This window comes from Maniola jurtina, chromosome 17 (assembly GCF_905333055.1).
Source record: "Maniola jurtina chromosome 17, ilManJurt1.1, whole genome shotgun sequence".
Classification (NCBI taxonomy): Eukaryota; Metazoa; Arthropoda; class Insecta; order Lepidoptera; family Nymphalidae; genus Maniola; species Maniola jurtina.
This window is the reverse complement of record NC_060045.1, coordinates 6,411,510-6,431,900: the sequence shown is the minus strand read 5'-3', so window position 1 is coordinate 6,431,900 and position 20,391 is coordinate 6,411,510. Positions and strand designations below refer to the sequence as shown.

The 20,391-nt window shown below is 36.8% G+C and overlaps 1 protein-coding gene across 1 annotated transcript in view; it reads left to right on the top strand.

Moving 5' to 3' along the window:
- The window catches only part of LOC123873636 (monocarboxylate transporter 3-like), a 68,942-nt gene that overhangs the window by 30,853 nt on the left and 17,698 nt on the right, over positions 1–20,391 (top strand). The window contains exons 2-4 of the mRNA XM_045918584.1: positions 16,584–16,774; positions 18,493–18,665; positions 19,901–20,051. Of these exons, the coding sequence (XP_045774540.1) occupies positions 18,545–18,665; positions 19,901–20,051 (272 nt within the window). The 5' untranslated portion in view covers positions 16,584–16,774; positions 18,493–18,544. The remainder of the gene's footprint in view (positions 1–16,583; positions 16,775–18,492; positions 18,666–19,900; positions 20,052–20,391) is intronic.

Below are 20,391 nucleotides of genomic sequence, written 5' to 3'. Positions count from 1 at the left end.
GGTCCTAGTCACTAGGAGCCTTTAGTCCTCCTTTAGTTTCCTAGTTACTAGGAATTTTTAAAAGATACTAGGTCTAGGTATCTTTTAAAAACCCCCCTAGCCGGTATTTTTTTTATAAAATAGGTTCTGGTGTCAGAATCAAACGTTAATTTAGAAAATTAGTAGAAGTTAGTAGATGCATGGCATCCGTACAATTCACTTTCTAAACTACGAGTTCTCAAGACCTTCAGGAAACGCTGCCATCTAGAAAATTATTTTTGAAAACATTCAACTTTATAGAATTTCAAGAATTAAAGCTTTCTTCTGGAAATGGACTATCGAGAAATATCGAAGAAAACTCTATTATGCAGTAGATATCTTTACTAGATACAGAATTGATTATTATCTGTCGGTAGTCGGTACGCCCTCGAGCAATATTGAAGTTCATGCTGCAGCCCACTGGATAGTACAATATTGAATGTGCAGTTGGGATGCAATTGATGTGTTCCTTCACCAAGACTTGAAAACGTTTTTTTTCTCTCTCTCGTCTGGCTTTACAAATATTAGCCAATGTCAATTTTGTAGTTATTTACATACAAGTTTGGAAACTATAAATATCTATGGACTTCGTCTGTGCCGGCGCTCGCCGACACAAGCGCGGCGCCCCTTTAGAGCACTTCCCAGTCAGTTTCACCACCAAAAACACCAGTAAGACACAAAACCCGGCCACTTTTAACAAAAAAAAATAAGTCAAAAAAAAAACACCGTCAATGTAAAAGTGTAGTATAGCCAGTAGCCACCTTCTAGGCAAGCACGCTTCAAATTAGACCTCAACATTGCATTGAGGCTTAATAAAGCCTCTTGCTTTTAAAAAGCCTTTTACGGACCTTACAGCTCTTTCGCCTGCTGTGAGTTAACATATCTTAGAGCTGTATATATGCGATGTCCTAAAGGAACAAAGGAATCGCTATTGTGAATGCACAAAATCATTTTATAGAAAGGAAATTGAGCAGAAAAGTGGACCCCGACATAAACTAAATCGAGATAGCGCTGGGAAAAAGAAGCTGCTAGACATTTCAGTGTGTACGACTGTACCTACTCGTATCTAAAGAACGTGATGTAGGTGAAGCCTATCGCAGACGACCGATAATACTAGTACTTAGTAACCTATAGTCTATGTATGAATTTGTTAGTGATTCTTTTATTTAAATCGTTTTAGATTTAATTTGTTTTAGTGTATAACTATTAGGACTGGCGTAAAGGCCATCTGCTCTGCATACATGTGACAATTAAAAAGTACTTGTAAAAGTTTATTTAAATAAAAAATTCTACTTCAAAAATAGCCCCTTAAAATTTCAGACACAAAATAAATACATATAATCTTATATAATAATTAATTAGAAAAATCCTAACTTATTTACTGACCTAGAAAACTGAAATTTTGCAAAAGCAAAAGTTTCCTTTATAATGTAGGTGAGAAATAAAGCCAGAATTACCGCAGGTGGTCTCTGCTACTAAATAGTATAAAAGAACTTTCATACGAAAATCAGAGCAGGTAAATATGACCAATACTCGTCAAACCGATCCGATTTTAAAGTAGATAAGGAAAGAACATAGACATCAACAGTGTTACATTAATTAACAGTGAGGTTGAGACATCGCTTCATAAAAATCTGTTTCAGATAAAACACGGTCGTCTGCGCTACGGCTTACGACTAATACTCGTAAAACGTTATGTAGGTAATTCAATTAAATAGACAATGAATAGATACACTCCTAGGTAACAAAAAACTCTATCGAAATAAACCAACCAAATTGGAAGTGGGTAGGTAAATTGGTAAAATTGTTTACCGAGGGCAAAATACTCAGGGGTTAGTAGTGTAGGCACGAAACGGAATGTTAGTTATGCCACTAGTTAAGTGCGAGAGACTACAGACTATCATTAACTCATTCAGCAATTGTCATATTTTGCAGAAAATTAAGATTTTGTTTAATCTTTCAAGTAAAATAATATGTTCAGTAGAATTCCTTGTTTCCTGCCAAATATAACTTGAATACCTCAAGGCAGAGCGAATAGGCATCTTCTAGTAACCTAAGTACCAGTTTTAGGCGTTGTAGTGGTTTCATAACTAGAAACATTTATGACAGAGCGAAATTATGAATACACGTGTAATTAAGTGAAAAATTCTTCAGGCACGTAGGATAATTAGGGATGGCTAAAAACTTCAAGGTCGCGTTACCGACATGCTAATGTTAATGGTCATTGGGGAGCTTATACATGTAAAAGCTAAACAATTGTTAATGGTTTTAATTTGCAAATTATGGAATTTTAATTTTTGATACTTATTACAATTAATTTGATAATCCGAAAAACACAGTGGTATTTTTATTTCATAGTTTTAAGTTTTCATTCCGTCGGCAGTCCCCAGTGACTGACAATTTTTTTTATTAAAAAAAGTCCAACACGTAATTTAAACATTGCGTTGTTGGATTGAATTTATGTAAAAAGTACAAAAATGCTAAAAACTGATGTACGGGCATGAAAGAGCCGCGGACATATAATATATTTATTTACATAAAACAATATAAAGCTGAGCTTACTGCCAATTTATTGTGCTACTGTGTATGCATATTTTAAGAGTGAATGAAATTCTTCCGAGTGTAAAATCCACGTAAAAATAGCGAATGGGCGGGGCCCTTAATGATGCCACCTCAGGCCTCCGACGAACTTATACCGCCGCGCTGCTGAATCCTATACACTGGTTCTTTTATATTGCCGGATTCCTATTTCCCGCAGAAAAGTGATGTCGAATGACATCGACATTCTCATATTTGAATGTAAGCCGCGTATTTAGCTGAAATGTAGAAAATTATTATTTCATTTGAATATTATAGCTGCCAATGGTAGTGTGTGTCGAGGTATTCATTTCTTTCATTATCATCATCATCAACCCATTGCCGGCCTACTACTGATCACGGGTCTTCTCTCAGAATGAGAAGGGTTTAGGTCATAGACTTAAAACCCCTTTGAGTATACATTATGGAGAACTCTCAGGTATGTAGGTTTACTCACAATGTTTTCCTTCGTCGTTAAAGTGTTATTAAATTGCAAGTGATGTAATTAATTGTTTGAAATGCGCATAACTCCGATAAGTAAGTCAGAGGTCCCAGGATCAAACAGTAGGTACCCCCCTACTAGGAGACCAACCTCTTAACTATATTGGGCTATCAACGCTTGATACTTTACAAATATGAAATACATATATAATATCGAGGCCCTCATTTCTTCGTTTTTCACACAATAGAAGACCTTATACCACTATAAGACCATGTAATTTGCTCAAACAATGAATATTAAAATTTCTTTTCATTGAATATTTTCCGGAACAAAAGCATGAAGTGTCGTAAGAAAACAAATAGGCCAGAGAATATTATATACTTTCATTAGCAAGAAAACTAAGTGTATTTTAATTTAAAGCATATTTTGTACAACTAGAGTGGAAAGCCTTAGATGTGTACCCTTTTTTCTGTCGAAACAAGATGCGCGCCGTGAGCATAATTGAAATTCTATGAATAGGAACGAAGCATTTCGCATCCTATCGTTTCTAATTCTTTATAGCTAGACGTCACAGACGTCTAATACTCACTTCACCCCACACCAACTCTGGGTGAAGAATTAAAAACCAAAAGGAATATTTTTTCAATGAAATGGTATTAGAATTCAACCAACAAGACATATTGAAAGTTAAGATTAGGATATAACGACGCTCTTTGTTAAAATTGGTGGCTAGTAAAACCCGGTTTGAACAGATACAGGCAATGATTCAAGGTGTAAAAACTTTAAAGTTGAAAAGCGCAGTTATACTAAAAAATATTTTTCCTTCCTCAACAGAGACAAAAAAATTGGTTTGCCCCGTTGAATGATACCCCGTGGGTATTTTAAAGTTTTAGGTTTCTTATAGAAGTTCTTGAAAAAAAAAACATTACCGAACGAATTTAAAAACGAAATAATGATAGTAAATAAAATAATGATAGGCGACTTCCTCTGTAGCGGGTGCAGCGGCCACTAAAGGGGTAATGCTGCGAGCATCTTGGGTACAATGTCTCGCTGCGGTGGTCCCGATGAGGTTTTAGATTTAATTGAACAGGGCTCTCTCCGTCACTCGTTTCATACAATCGTAGTTCCAATTTCATTTGAATATTAAGCAACCAAAGCCCATGAAATTTTGCTGACATATTCTAGAAACTAATATCTGTGTCTGTGGTGTTTAAGATTTTTCTAAAAATATGTAGTTTTAAAATTACAGGGGCTCAAAGATTTGTATGAAAATTTTTAAGACCGCGTAACTTTGAAACCGAATATTTGCAATAACAGAAATCTGGAAAACCACAGACATAGGTATTAGTTTCTAAAATATTTCTGCACATGGACTTTGGTTGCTTAATATTCAAATGAAATTGGAACTACGATTGTATGAAACGAGTGACGGAGAGAGCCCTCTTAATAATTTATTTTAGTTATTATATTATATTTTTTAAGGTTTTTTTAGTTTTAGGTTCATTATTTTAATTATTATTATTTAGTTATTTAGTTTAGTTTACTTATTATTTATTAAATCATTATTAATTGTAAATCGATTTAATTTCATTTATTTTAGTTTTTAATTGAAATATTACTATTTTTTTGAGTTTAAAATAACTCTTATGTTGATGTTAATAAAATATAAATAATAAGTTTAACGAATATCTTATAATCCATCAGAGTTTCTTTGCTTCAGTCACAGAACATTGTCCATGAAAATGTCATTATAAATAATTTCAGTTATCGATAAGTTCCACTTACTTTAAAGACCGTGCTTTTCGTTTAACGAGCAAATTTAATCCTTAGAATGTCTTAATTGGATTAAGTAATTCGACTCATTAATTTTCCACGAACGGCACTACTGTACGTGACGGGTCATTCCGCTCTTTGATATGTATTTTAATTTTAAATTAATTGCTCTTTCCGTGCAAAATATGGGTAAACACAAATTTTTGTGTGTTAAATTTTATGCAGAAGAAAACAAAAAAATTGTATTGAGATGTTTGTATATTATTTTAAATGTGAAAATGAGTCTGTCTGTCTGACTGTCTACTAGCTTTTCACAGCCCATCCCTCTAACTGATTTTGACAAAATTTGGTTCCAGGAACGGAGGTAGTTTACTTTTGGTTCCGGAAAATCAAAGCCAAGCGGATGAAGGCGGGCATTATCTAGTAGAGACTCAGTAGAGAATAGAGTGATATGATATCATTACATATATGATCTCGTTTGAATAAAATTATTATTCTTCTGGGATAGTAAAAGTCAAATATGAATTATGTGTAAAGAGTGCTCAATATATTGGCCAAGATATTGGCTTATCGACACTCAGGATTAAACACCCTACTCCAAAAGTAGGAAGTAATAAGATCACCTATATTATACTTCAATTCAATAAGGAAATGACACAGCTTATATTCTATTCAGTAGATTCAGTGTTACAAATAGTTTTCTATGTGGCACATTTCCTTGGGTCATGATGACTATACGTTATTCAGCGGGCACAATTCCAGTCTGAATGGTAGCGATATACCTAGAACCACAATTTCACCGTCCCACTCGGTAAAGCAACAGAAATTCTTTGCGTGCAGGTAATATCAGCCGTTAGATTTATTTGTACAAATTGTAGCCTCACCTTGCTACTTGAAGCACCTACAAGCCACTACATAATATATATTTATGTAAATATACTTAGTAGAGGCATAATACTAATAATAATTATTTATTATTAGAATTACCGGAAACATATAATGAAAGATGGAACGCTTGACATTTGTCGTGCGTGCCATCTTCCTGGGGAATCCCTCAGACATATTGTTTCCGGTTGTTCTTATCTTGCTAACGGCGAATACTTGCACAGACATAATCAAGTAGCCAAGATAATCCATCAACAACTTGCTCTTCAGTATGGCCTTGTAGATACTGAGGTGCCGTACTATAGGTACGACCCAATGTCAGTTCTTGAAAATAGCAGTGCCCTGCTTTACTGGGATCGGTCGGTTATCACTGACAGGTATATTGTAGCCAATAGACCTGATATAGTGCTAGTTGACCGATCAGCGCGTCGAGCAATGATTGTTGATGTCACTATTCCACATGATGATAATCTAGTGAAAGCAGAAAAGGAAAAAGTATCGAAATACTTGGACCTGGCCCACGAGATTACTGCCATGTGGAATGTTGACTCAGCGATTATTGTACCGATAGTTGTATCAGTCCACGGTCTTATTGCGAACAGTTTCGACCAACATCTTAAGAAACTGTCGCTTAACTGTTGGATCAAGGGTAAGATACAGAAGGCAGTGGTTCTTGAGACGGCACGCATTGTGAGGAGGTTCCTCACTCTGGAGCCCTGACCACTGGCGGCTTGGGTCCAACCCACCCTGTTGCCAGTGGGGTACATTTTATCATATTTTTATTCAATGTTTTTTTTTTTTTTTTTTTCCGTTACTTTAGTTTTTTGTTGTTTATGTTATTTTATTTCTCTTTTGTTTCTGTTATTTATTGATTTTGTTGTTGATGTTATTTTATTTTGTGTTCTTTCTGTGTTTCTGTTATTTTTTCTGTTGTTTTTGTTATTTTATTGTTTAAAAATAGGATAAAATGTAAAAAATAAATAAATGAGAGTAAATTTATTAGTAGTAGAGTTTATACACTAGTTTACAAATTCGTTTACTTTTTTACCACTCAAAATCTAAACTATTTATAATATTGTCTAACACCAGAGCCTCTCAATTACTTATTTTTGCTTGATTAATGAAACATTAATTAAACATTCAAAAAAATAAACATTCAAAAAAATTATTTTGTGCTTATGCAAGTTCTAGATTTTTTTTAATATGAATATTGAATAAGTATGAAAAACATTTTCCTCGACATATTAAAATGATGTTTTTTAATTGAATGCAAACTAAACTTCATTCAGAATATTGTTCAAGTGAAAAGAAATGTCTTTTTTCATACAACGGCTTTCAATCTCCGGTATTAAGCTCAAAGAATAGATGACTAGAAAGAAATGTGGCACTGCGACCTCATTTTAGAGGAGTTCTTAGTAGATGCTTATGCAAGCGGTACGTAATATCCGACAGTCTTGAGGCTCTCGAGGGCGCTTGACGCCTCAAGTGTTTCCATGTCTATCACGTTACCGTCCGAAATTGCCAATATCAATGACTGAACTTTGATGGGATTTCATACAAAATGTGTATAGAACGCGAGGTGCTTTGCTTGGCACGATATCTATTGAACTGTGATATGAAGTAAGATAATATCTACATGAGTCGATCCGTTACTCAATTTTGACGTGATTGAAGGACAAACCAACAAACAAACACTTTCACACTTATAATAAGGGCAGTGATAGAATTATACAGTCGACATATTCCTTAAACATTTTTCTGTTCAGTTCTACTCGATAGTTTTTTAATCCGTATTAAATAAACACAGCAAACAACCTATTAATGGTTTAGGATTCTGTGAAAAACTAGTATAAGCCGGCTCATTTGAATAAATTATCACATTTTTAATGCAAAGGACTGGTCCTGGGACAAGGTTGGACCCGTGTTACAAGTCACCGGGAGCCTTTTCATCTTGTAATTATTTGATACACGCTGTCCCAACTAGACCACCTTGTCTTAGTAAGATTTATCTTTCTGCCTTTTTAATTTAGGTTGAACAATCTCTAGATTTGTGTTAAGTAACTAGATGATGCCCGCGTCTTTTACGTTTAAGTTGTAGATTTAAGTTTTTAAAGATCCCGTGGGAACTCTTTAATTTTCCGAGATAAAAAGTACTCAGGATGCGAGCATTATCTGTACCAAGTATTTTTTTTTTTTAAAGAGGGTATAGATGATGCCTGCATGATGCCTGATGATGATGATTTCGTCCAGGTACATTTAGGTTTAGGTAGGTACAGTCAGACAGACAGCGTCAGATGATATTAGTATGGATTAACACACTACACATAATATCATCGCGTGTACAAAAAAAATTATAGCACTATACCGAGTATATTTTGTATACTTCTTCGTATCAAAATTATTTAAATTAGTTTCATAAAAAACTACTAGATAAACTGTTGATGGCATTAAGGTTGTTATGGATGAGCCGTTTGCAGGGGTGTTTATCAAAAAAGAGTCGGAAAATATATTTACCTGCGGAGTTTCAGGAAAAGCGTGAATTTTTCGCTAGGCAAATAACGAAACACACGTATTTCAGGATTTCCCAAAATTCATCACCAGGCAGTAAATGTGATTAAAAAATTTATAACTTTTACGCAGGCGGGACCACAGGCAATAGAATTGGCTATTAAGAACTGCTATAGTAGGTAATATCCCAATCAACATGCAGATTGGATAACTACGACAGCTATGAAAAAGAAGTGTGTATAAAAATACATTGAATTAATCTTTTCCATGGATTTTTCATTCTATTTCATTCCGTTCCATGGAATTGGGGATGGATTATGGGTGGGCAGAGTAACCGACATAGCTCAACGGGTTCGAACAGTTGATAGACGTTGGGGTCCCAAGGTGCGAGAATGACAACCTCGCATCGCAAAGCGCAGTGTCTAAGACCCCCACTATAGGTGGATAGAAAACATCAAACGAATCACAGTGCGCTGCTGGATTCAGGCGGCGCAAGACCGTGGCGTGTGGAAGTCCCTACAAGAGACCTATGTTAAGCAGTGGGCGTCTATCGGTTGATAACGATGTTGATGATGATGATGTGGATGGGCCTATGTCTCGGGTTCCATTTGACAGATTTTGATTTTTGGTGAACACTAAAGTCTAATTTTATTGTTTCAGACCAATGTTTTAAACTATGATTAAAATATCTCCACGTCAAAAAAATAAGAGTAGGTAAATAAGCATTTTCTAGGCAAATCTTAGGTCCACATTATTACTTTCTATCAGATTTGCAGATTGTAGTCAAACAAAGTGTAATATAGAAGTATTAATAATTTTATTAACCCCCGACCCAAAAAGAGGGGTGTTATAAGTTTGACGTGAGTATCTGTGTATCTGTCGTGGCATTGTAGCTCCTAAACGAAAGAACCGATTTTGATTTAGTTGTTTTTGTTTGAAAGGTGGCTTGATCGAAAGTGTTCTTAGCTATACATAATCGAAGAAAATCGGTTCAGCCGTTTGAAAGTTATCAGCTCTTTTCTAGTTTTCTTATAGAGGTTTTTGTGTCGGGAGTTTTTAAATTTTGAGTTATTATTAACTGGCTTATGCCCGTGACTTCGTCCACGTGGACTACCACAAATTTCAAACGCCTATTTTACCACCTTAGGGATTGAGTTTTCAAAAATCCTTTCTTAGCGGATGTCTGTGCCACAATAGCAATCTAAGTACATGCCTTACAGCCCAATCCGTCCAGTAGTTTGAGCTATGCGTTGATAGATCAGTCAGTCAGTCAGTCAGTCACCTTTTCCTTTTATATATTTAGAACATATTGCGGACTCACGTATTTATTCAATATCGTAAACACGTTCAAGCAAGGGAATATTATATCGGATCGAATAAACGATGCGTGTAAATTGTTGAACCAGCAAACCTTTCTAGTTACCTACTTGTAGCTATGATACTGGTCCCAATATTGGTCCCAATGTTCAACGACCCCTGAAACAGCTACTTGATGGCCTGTTCAACGTAACCTTTTCATGAGATTTTCTTTCGCTGCAAAATATTATATGAAAATAACTTGACACAAAAACTTAGTTTTTAGGTTTCCGTACCCAAAGGATACCAACGGGATCCTATTGTCCCTCCACTGTCCATGCATCAGTCCGTCCGTCCGTCTGTCTGTCAGCGAGCTGTATCTTGTGAACCGCAATATTAAGGGAGTTGTAATTTTCACAGAATGTGTATTTCTATTGCCGCTATAACAACAAATTATAAAGATTTCAAAATGGTCGCCATGAAAATTTAAAAAAAAATGTTATTTCTCGTACGATGGTACCTACAGAACCCTTCGTGTGTGAGTCCGACTCGCGCTTACATAGAAGCTCATATACATACTGTTATTCTGGAAATGTTCCTCTCAAACAGATCTAAAAGGGTTACCACCCTACTAGCAAAGCCATGCCGCCAAGCGATTTAGCGTTCGCCACTTTCATCTTAGACTGCATCATCACTTACCACCAGGTGAAATTGCAGTCAAGGGCTAACAGTTGGCACGGATCGCTAGTAAAATAAAGATTTCCTGAAATCCCCGAGAACGCCGTCGTAATGCAACAAATATGAGATGGTAACCTCAGGGAACACGTGTTTCACTGTATAAATGAAATTAGGTTACCTCATTTTACTTAGTACACTGCGTAATACATGTTATTCGCTAGCTTTTCTGCGCCTTTATCTAGTTTATCCAGGCCGGTAATCCCATTTTCCGAGTAGATAACAGATTCATGGCGATGAAATGTTTTATATTGTTTATGAAGTTACGCGTGGGATACCTAGACAAAGTGTTATAGAATTTAACAGTACTTCGGTATTTTAATTGATAAGCATGAAAATGAAAAAAATAGACAATCATTACATAAACTAGAGGATGCCCGCGACTTCGTCCGCGTGGATTTAGGTTTTAAAGATCCCGTGGGGACTGTTTGATTTTCCGGGATAAAAAGTTGCCATGTCAATTACAGAGACGCAAGCTACCTCGGCACCTTTCATACAAATCGGTTAAGCGGATGGGTTTTTGGAAATCCCGTGAGAACTCTTTGATTTCCCAGATAAAAAGTAGCCTATGTCCGTCCCCGGGATATTATAAGCTAACCCTGTACCAAATTTCGTCAGAATCGGTTAAACTGTTGGGCCATGAAAAGGTAGCAGACAGACAGACAGATAGACAGACACACTTTCGCCCTAATATTAGTAAGGATTAAAGTCTGAGTTCGTTTTTGTTGAGACTAGTCCTAGAAACTAATATACTTACTGATTTTCATATGATTTTCACCAACAGAAAGAAGAATTATTATCTAAAAACGTTTTATGCCATTATTTATGAACATTTTGTGAAATAAGCCGCCGCTATGATGATAATTGTAAAAAAAACCTTCCATCTGAGAGTTTCCGTGGCGTACTTACCCTGCGTAAATAGTCAAACGAAATAGATAGAATTGTACAACGGAATAGTCCCACTCAAAAAGTTGTAAAAGAAGTATCTTTTTAGGTTGATTCTCAATAAACATTTTTGTGATTTTCTTCTAAAAGAAAAGAATGCTTTCCCCATCCATCTACCAGAAGTCATCTGGCTATAGATGATCAGTTATACTCATACGAAGTCGGGGCGGATCGCTAGATATGAGAATAAATATAAAATGTTAAACACGACAATTATTCGTTTACATTACCTACTTACTCAGTAGTAGAAATAAAATAAAAATGAATATACAGATAAACTAAATTATCATGTAATATAATAATTGTGGGAATAAATTGGTGTTCATTTGAAAAATGAATATTTTTAAATGAATAATTCAGAACCCAGAACACTAATCTAAAGCCGCTACCGAATTAGAACTCCACGGAGAAATCTTTATGTTAACTGAATAAAACAGACTACCCTCATCAGCGAGACGGGTTTCTACATTTTCTTTTCCTTCATAATAAATGAGTTTACTTTATTTATTATTCAAATATTGAAACTCGGTTGAAATAAGACAAGAAGTTGAAATGGTGGTTATGTAAAAGGTATTTGAAACCGAAATGATAACTAGTTTGAATCCCGCGCATAAACAGCTATGAAACTACGCCTAATTAAACTTTTAGATATCGTTTGTAAAGGTAATAATATCGAAATAATTCTCTTCGATAAAGAAAAAATCTATAGCAATATTTTGATTAAAAGTGATTTTTGCATGGCTAAATATACCTAATAAATGCCCTTGCCCCTGAGTCTCGAGTTTGTGAAAATAGATAAGACAATAGCCCAGTGTATAAAATAAGAACTTCACCTTGGGCGGATTAGGTTGGCGCGTCTAGTATGTTGAGATATAAATATTACTAGGTAGGTGTATGTGTTATGTTACTTTACTGCCCATAAACATTACCTACAACATATTTGCATTATATAAATGCGAATTGCCCATCCACTAACCCAAGTTTGACGAAAAGTACAGAGATAGCTTGCCTCCTACTGCAAGGGATTAAAAAAAAATTAATCCAAGCAGACGAAGTCTATTTAGTACAACTCGGGAAAATCAATGAGGTCCCACGGGGTTTTTAGAATATCTAGCGCAAAAAATCGGGCATTATCTAGTTACATAATGATTCTGGAACAGGTAACTTTTGAAACTAACCTTTTAACTTTCCTTCCTTCCTTTTACCTAACCATTAATCTGTATTGTAAGTTCTCTTTGTAAGTGAAGTCCAACAAGTATTTACCGCATCATCATTATGAACTCATTACCGGCCCACTACTGAGAACGAGTCTACTATCAGAATGAGAAGGGTTTAGGCCACAGTCCGCCACGCATACGAATTGGTAGATTTCATACCGAGAACATTATGGAGTACTCTCAGGTATGCAGGTTTCCTCAAGATGTTTTCCTTCGTCTTTAAAGCAAGTGATATTTAATTGCTTAAAACTCACATACCTACAGTACAACCAAATTAATAATGCGCATGCAGATCCGATCCGATCAGATATTCCGAATCATTGAATCGTAAGAGCCCTAAACAATGCACTTGCATTTTGCACCTTGTTATAAACAAATAGCAGTCAATATCATGTGTATCATACGACCGTTGCCGAACAGTGACGAAGATTTCTATGCGCATTATTAATTTGGTTGTACTGTACCTAACTCCGAAAAGTTAGAGGTCCGTACCCTTGTTCGAACCCCTAAGCTTCTGATTAGGAAGCGGCGTCTTAACCACTCGGCTATCACAGCTTTTACCTAACTTACCAAAAATTACATGTGACACTAACCATTTCATTTAATAAAAGATGTGAACGGCCCCGACCGGCCAACCAAAAGCACATAGGATAGATAATTCAGGCACACATAACACCGACTTTACCCTCAGAAATAATTAATTTTATCATCCCTCGACCCGTATTACACGATTCCCATTTACGCATTACATCTCCACGCCGATTTATAATGCAGAGTGAGCCATTACAGAAATTAATTTGGCTGTACGGAATTTAAATTAAATAGGTTAAATAGGTCCCGGGCCAAAGGCTCCGTAAATAATATAATGTGACATTTATTTTATCTGATTGTAAAGTTACAATAGAACCGTGAGCCTGAATAAAATTTTGAGGTGATTAAAAACAACTGCAAATTGCATTGAAGTAGAAATAAAGTAAATTGGATTGAATGCTTCTTCTGCCTTGCTTGAGTAAGCCCTGAGAGTAAACCTTAATTCACACGATCGTTATAAAAGCGTTGCGTTAATGCGACGTGTCTATCTGTGTATCCGTGTGTCTGTGTATCTGTGTATATGTTTATCTGTCTGTGGCATCGTAGCTCCTAAACGAATGAACCGATTTTAATTTAGTTTTTTTGTTTGAAATGTGGCTTGATCGAGAGTGTTCTTAGCTATAAACGAAGAAAATCGGTTCAGCCGTTTGAAAGTTATCAGCTCTTTTCTAGTTTTCTTATAGAGGTTTTTGTGTTGGGAGTTTTTTAAATTTTGAGTTATATATAGCAGTTATATATAACAATTTTTTTTTATCGTGGCTCGTGCGAGGATACTGATTTTAACTTTTAACATAAAAAGTCCAGCCCTGCTCAAAGTTCAAATTCCCCAGCGCATTATTTCCTCTTGAAAAAATAATCCCTATCTTCTATTACCGTCAAAAGGAATTCCACAACACAAACAGAATAAAAGTTCATCCCAAAAGAAAATCAAACTTACAATTTTCCCTATCCAAGAAAGGAATCTCGTCATTACGGCCAAGAACGATATTATCGCTCGACGTTATTTATTATTATCAGTGCAAAATATTCAGAAAGAAAGTATTTACGGGAAATAAATTTTAAAATGTTTTTCTACCATTTCGAAATAAATGCTTTTGTGCGACATACTTTCTGCTTTAATCGTAGAATTGTGTCTTTAATCACGATTCCGTACCCGAATGTAGCCATTACAGGACCCTATAACTAGGCCTCCGCCGTCCGCCCGTCTGTCTATCCGTCTTTCCGTCCGTCTGCCCGTCCATCTGTTCATCCATCCATCGGTCTGTCTATCTGTCAGCGGGCTGTATCTCATGAACCGTAATAGATAAACCGTTGCAGAGTGTCTATTTTCTATTGTCTCTATAACAACAAATAATAAAAATTTCCATGTAAATTAAAAAAAAGTTGTAAGTACATAAAATAACTTTTACGTACATAAAAATCATAATTAAGATGTACAGTGTACCTACTTAGCTCAACAGCTGTAACATTATTATAGCCTTTGCTTTGCATAAAATGTTCCTAATATAAAGTCGCCATTCATGATAGCAAGCACAGCTTAAACCTTGTAGCTTAATTCATGAAAAGCTGAATTATAAACAAGGGCAGCAATTTACAGAGAAAATCATTGTTGTGGAATCCCGTTTATGTCCGCAATTCCTGATATGAGTATTTACCAAAACCTAGCCTTTAATGCTAACTTAAAACGATGCACGTTGAGTATGCTCATTTTACATTGATCTCATGTTATTTCCAAGCGGCCGCATCCGTCCAACGTTCATACTTCATATTACGAGTGAGTTTCCGTTTGACGGGAAACATCGCGCATGCAAACGCGCCGCATATCAGTTGGATTGCTTTTCTAAATGTAATAAGCCATTTCATTGATTCACATCATTGAATTTATGGACCAATTCGTTTTAAATTCATCATACGCAAGCGCTTGACCACAATCACACCTAATGGAAAGTGATGATGTGGTCTAAGATGGGACGCGTTTTCCTAGAAGATGCCTATTCATTCTTTGTGGTATTTGGTAGGAAACACAGATCGCGGTAGAGTATTCCAAACTTTAGCCATGCGTATGAAGAATGATAACGGAAAACGTTTCGTGCGTGTAGATGGAATGTCGAGGACGTAAGGATGGAAACTCACGACGTCTTGCGGTTCGGTGGTAAAATGATCCAAACCTCATACATCATCATCAACCCGTCGCCGGCCCACTACTGAGAACAGAATGAGAAGGGACTAGGCTATCATGGCACTACGTTAATAAATACTAGGTATGCCAGAAATGTTCACACAAGCAGAGTGAGCTAAACACAAGTGTCCATGAAACCACTGCACAAAGTTTCAACTATCGGATAGACGATGTGTAACGAACAGACAAACATATTTTTATCATTAGATTAATAAAGATTAAAATTAAATCTTTTCTGTATTTAAGTTTAATCTTGTAGAAATACTCAAAATACCGTGCTTTCGGTTATTTCCATAATGGAGAGTTCTTTCATTCGAATTTGCAACATTCGCCATTAAACCCCGGCGTCATTATGATGCCATAAAATAAACGTATCTTTTGAGGCCTAATGAAGTGGAAAAGCTTTTATTATTAAACTAAAATGCTGATTTGAATATTTTAAGCCCCTCATATTTCATTCAAGATCCGCGCTCCGCAGCTGTGATCTGTCATTGTGCATGACATTTTCTTCAGTGCTCATTATAACATTTTAATTCTTCACTGATGTGCTCGTATGTACGCTAAGCAATCTGATAAGCTTTATACAGCATCTATTAAAAATCCGAGATTTGAAAATTGGAAAAACGAAACAAAAGTATGCTTGGAATTAATTTTTTTAAGTTCATTAATTTTTTAAGTTCAGTAATTTTTTTAAGTTTAATTTTTTAAGTTAAGTAAGTTAAATATTGTTAAAATAAGAATGCTATTTCTAAAAAGTTTACAGTTTTATATACGGCCAACGAATTGATTAATTTATTGACTTATATGTATATAAAACCTAATAAAATAATAATCTTTCCCCAAATTCAATATTTCAGTTGGTAGTTTAGAAATATACGAATTGCTGAAAATAAAAACGATAAAAAGTTTACGGTACGAAACATTTACTATCTATTTTGGTAAGAAGTCATATCAAAAGCTTCACTGAATCGACACAAAATCTGTTCTTGTTACTTTACCATTAAAAGGGGTGCGATTCAGCGCCGAATAAGAAAGAGGCTTAAACGATTTTCTCGGCTGACTTATGCTTTTTTGTTTGAATTTCACACTACACTGCTAACTTAAGGCCGATTCACACCAATTGCGTATGCAGCACGTACACGTGACACGTGCGTAGTGATATGCGTCATAACTGTACGCATTACGTCTACGTGAATGTTCACGCCAAACAAGCGGTATGCCATGTTTTACACAGTTCCATACATTACAACACAATGGTACGCGCTACGTCAACGCTTACGCAGCCTGTGTGAACGAGCTGTTAAGGCCCTTGTTCCACGCTGACGAGGAAGCGACTAGCTATCGCTAGCGTCTCACTAATCTACCTGTCTATAATATTGTAATCATATAAACTTAACCTATTCTTTTATCTTTACAGGTACTAAATCAAAATGTGGTTAATATCCGTGTTCACGGGATAAAGTGAAGTGATATGAAGTGTTCGTTCTGAGATGCGTTGAGGTGGGAGACGGAAAATGCGGAAGAGGCGTGTGTGACGAAGTCGACTCGGATGCGTCGAGGCAGTGTGTACAGCGTGTGCGAAGGCGTGGAGCGGTGCACCTGCACTAGGTATGCTCTATTAAATCATCTATGTCCTATCCGTGTTTGTAGTCTATACTCTATAGTAACATGACTTCTTATTTGAGATGCATCGAGGTAGGGACTGGAATATGCGGAAAAGACGCGTGTGACGAAGTCGTTTCCGATGCGTCGAGAAAGTATATAGGCGTAGGTGTGAATACTTGCACTAAACTTAGCTCTATTATGTGTTCTATGTTCATGTTTATAGTTTAGTCTAATGAGGCCATAAGATATGGGGCGATGTATGGGGGATGTACCTATAGTGTAGGTAGACGTATTCTGAATCTCTGAGATGTATTAAGGTGCAAGAGCTAACGTGCGAAAGAGGCGTATATCTGGAACACGACTCGAATAGGACGAGGCAATGTGAATGTTCTCTTCAGAATTTACTATCTACTATTTTAGCTGAAGCTACATACGAGTAAGAAAAAGTGTCCGTTAGGAGATAAGTGCAAAGTGGAACGAAAGAAAAGAGCATCCAGGATTCAGCCGACTTGGATGCATCGACATAATGTGAGACATAGTGTGTGTCGTCGTTGAATATCTCAACGGAGCATACGGTTCAAGACTTTTTTTCATTAAAAATACTCCTTTTTTTCTTAGGAACTTTGCTGTGACGTTGTTAACGTTAGCTTACTTGCTGTGTATATATCTACTTGCAAACGATTCAAGTTTAAACTATCCCGTGGGCGTAGCAGTCCTTTGTTTCTCTGGGATAAAAAGTATCCTGTGTGTTAATCAACATTATCCATCTATCATTATTTTTTGCAAATAAAGATCATTTATTTATTTATCTTCAAATTCCTTGAGATTTTTGCGTAATGATTGGGTATGTAACAACCAAATATTTATTTTCACGAACTCTTTAAATATTTAAAAGTTACTTAGATTATGTTCTAAGTTAAAATATTAATGACCCTTTTAGTAATATAACAGCCTTTTCTTGTTAATAAACCTTTTATTGATGAAAATTAACGAACCTTTTAAAAAAATATTAGGAGCATTTAGGTACCCAGCGGGTGTCAGCAAAAATTCATTAAAATCAACTTCCTATCTCCCGTACCGTGAAATGCCGCAAGATTGCTAAAGGTAGTTACAATAAATACGGCTCTCTCACTTACAAAGAATTGCGAGAATCCTTTAGAAGACATTTCATCTGGCACGTTTATAGATTGCAGAGAGAAAAGTTTCGTTATTGCAGTTTAAGATGTTTAAATGTTCAATGCTGTTAGTTAGTAACGTTGTAGAAATCTGTTCTACTTTTATCGAAATGCGAACTTTTTATTTATTAAAAACCACAGTAGATACCTACCTACCTAACCTACCTACACCTATGCCTACACACTAAAATGTGCTACTAAAAAAAGTTAAAAAATATGCTAGCATCTCCAATTTTTAAATGTTAAACCCGATTCATCAACTCCGAAAAAGTTAGTGGTCAAAGAGGAGGCCCGGAGCCTGGGCTTGAACCCCCGACTCTCGAATAGAAGGGATATTAAGCACTAGGTTATCACCTCTCAAACACACTAGAGACAACAAAAAGTCTGGTGGATGAAAGGTTCGCGCGTAACTCACTATTATGGCACCGCCGAAACAAGCGCGACCGGAAAGAACGTTCGGCGTCTTTGATGACCTATCGCGAGAGGTTTTTCTTGTCTGACCCTAGTCTATCGGAGCAGTAATTGTAGATTGTTTGTGTCCACCAGGTAGCGCGGGTGCGGGCGCGGGTGCGGGTGCGAGAATGGCCACGGCGGGTTGATGGACGCGGGCTGGTGGTCGCCGTCGCCGTCGGCCTCGCCGCCGCCGCCGCCCCGCGCCCCGCCGCCGCGTTGCCGCTGCCGACCACTCTCCAATAGCTACAACTGCTTACCGCACTACGGTAAGAACGGCCATAGACAGTTAGTGTCCAAGTAGCGTGAGTGCGGATGCGAGAATGGTCACGGCGGGTGATGGACGTGGGTTGGTGCTCGCCGTCGCGTCGCCATCGGCCTCTACTAGCTACAACTGCTTACCGCACTACGGTAAGTGCAGCCGCGGCCATAAACAGGTAGCTTGAAGCAGTCACTGCTGCTGATCATCATCATAGTCAACCATTACAGGTCTACCTAATGCTAGATATAGGTCTCTTGTAGGCACTTCCACACGTCACAGTCTCGCACCGCCTGAATCCTGCCCTTTCCGAGCTTTCCGTACGAGGTCACCAGTGTGACAACTTGAGACTCCAACGTCTATCGTTTTTGGGACTAGGTACTTTGGACACTGACTCTCGACCTTTAGGGCTATCGACTGTTCTGGAGCAGTTATTCTCTTACAATTTATAATTATATCTATTGCTACTGCAGTTAAAATCTTAGTAAGATAGTCAACTGATTATTGACAAGAGTCCTTTAAAATCAGTGAGTTGTCAACTACTCGAGCAGTCTACATTGGCTGCTCTTTAGCTGTCACAGTCCATTTTGTAAAGACTTTTGTTGTGAATATGGAGGAACATACTTGGACAAAAAGTTTCAAAAGCGTACTTTAGAGGCCTTTTTTCGCTGGGAAATATGTTGACGCATCCCTCCCGGAAGCAAGGAGGTTGGAGGCCTGTGGTTTTAGCTACAATCTCAATTCTCAGTAACAACTAGCGCTGTTGAGTAATAGTTTCATCAGCATACCGTACTCTGGTAAACCACAAATGATTTCAGATCAATCATGTGGTTTATTATTCACTATCTGATTCCCGCACCTTCGTCTGCGTGAATTTAGGGTATTTTAAGGATTCCTTTGACCCTAAAGCGACTTAAACACTGATTTCAAATTTCTAGATTCACAACAGTGAATCTAGAAATTTGAAATTATGCATGTAGGTTTTCTCTATTATGTAGATCCGCACTAAGGAAAGATTTTGGAAAATTGCAGCGGAATCTTTAGAAAACTTAATTACACGCAGACGAAGTCGCAGGAATAAGCTAATATAGATCGTACCAACAAGATCAACAAAACGCAATAATAAATTCAGTAACTTATTAGGTTTGTTTTTTCAAAAGTTACTTGAATCTTATTTTGTTATTTTAGGTCACCGTTTTCGTATGTGTGTATTAATTACAAGACAATATTATTACGTTGTGTTAGATGGATGGCCAGAAGTCGAGGATGAGTCAACAGGGGGCGCTTTGCGGGAGCGAGAACTGCGATCTCTGCACCGCACCGTGCCGGCCTTACGTCGAAGGGAACTCGACACGCGAGCAATTAAACACCATTTCTACCCCGAGGGAGGATGGGGGTGAGTGTGAAAAGTGTTACGCATTACGTGAAGCTTCATCTTTTTTTTATTGCAAATAGGCTTAGGAACGCTTGACGACAATCGCTATGATGAGTTCCAATCAGCCGTGCGCTTGCACTCTTGTCTTGAAGGTACTTAGGTATTTATCACGTGTTCGGTTAAGTTAAATACCTATACCACCACGAAATGACTTCACAGTGAAGTAAAGAAAGTATAAAAATAGTCTTTCATTTACGCAACGTACGAAATGAATGGAAAATTGACTACGAAAATACGGCAAATACTATACATACTTAGCACATATTCAAACAAGTACGAGACACATTTGGTATAATTTAAT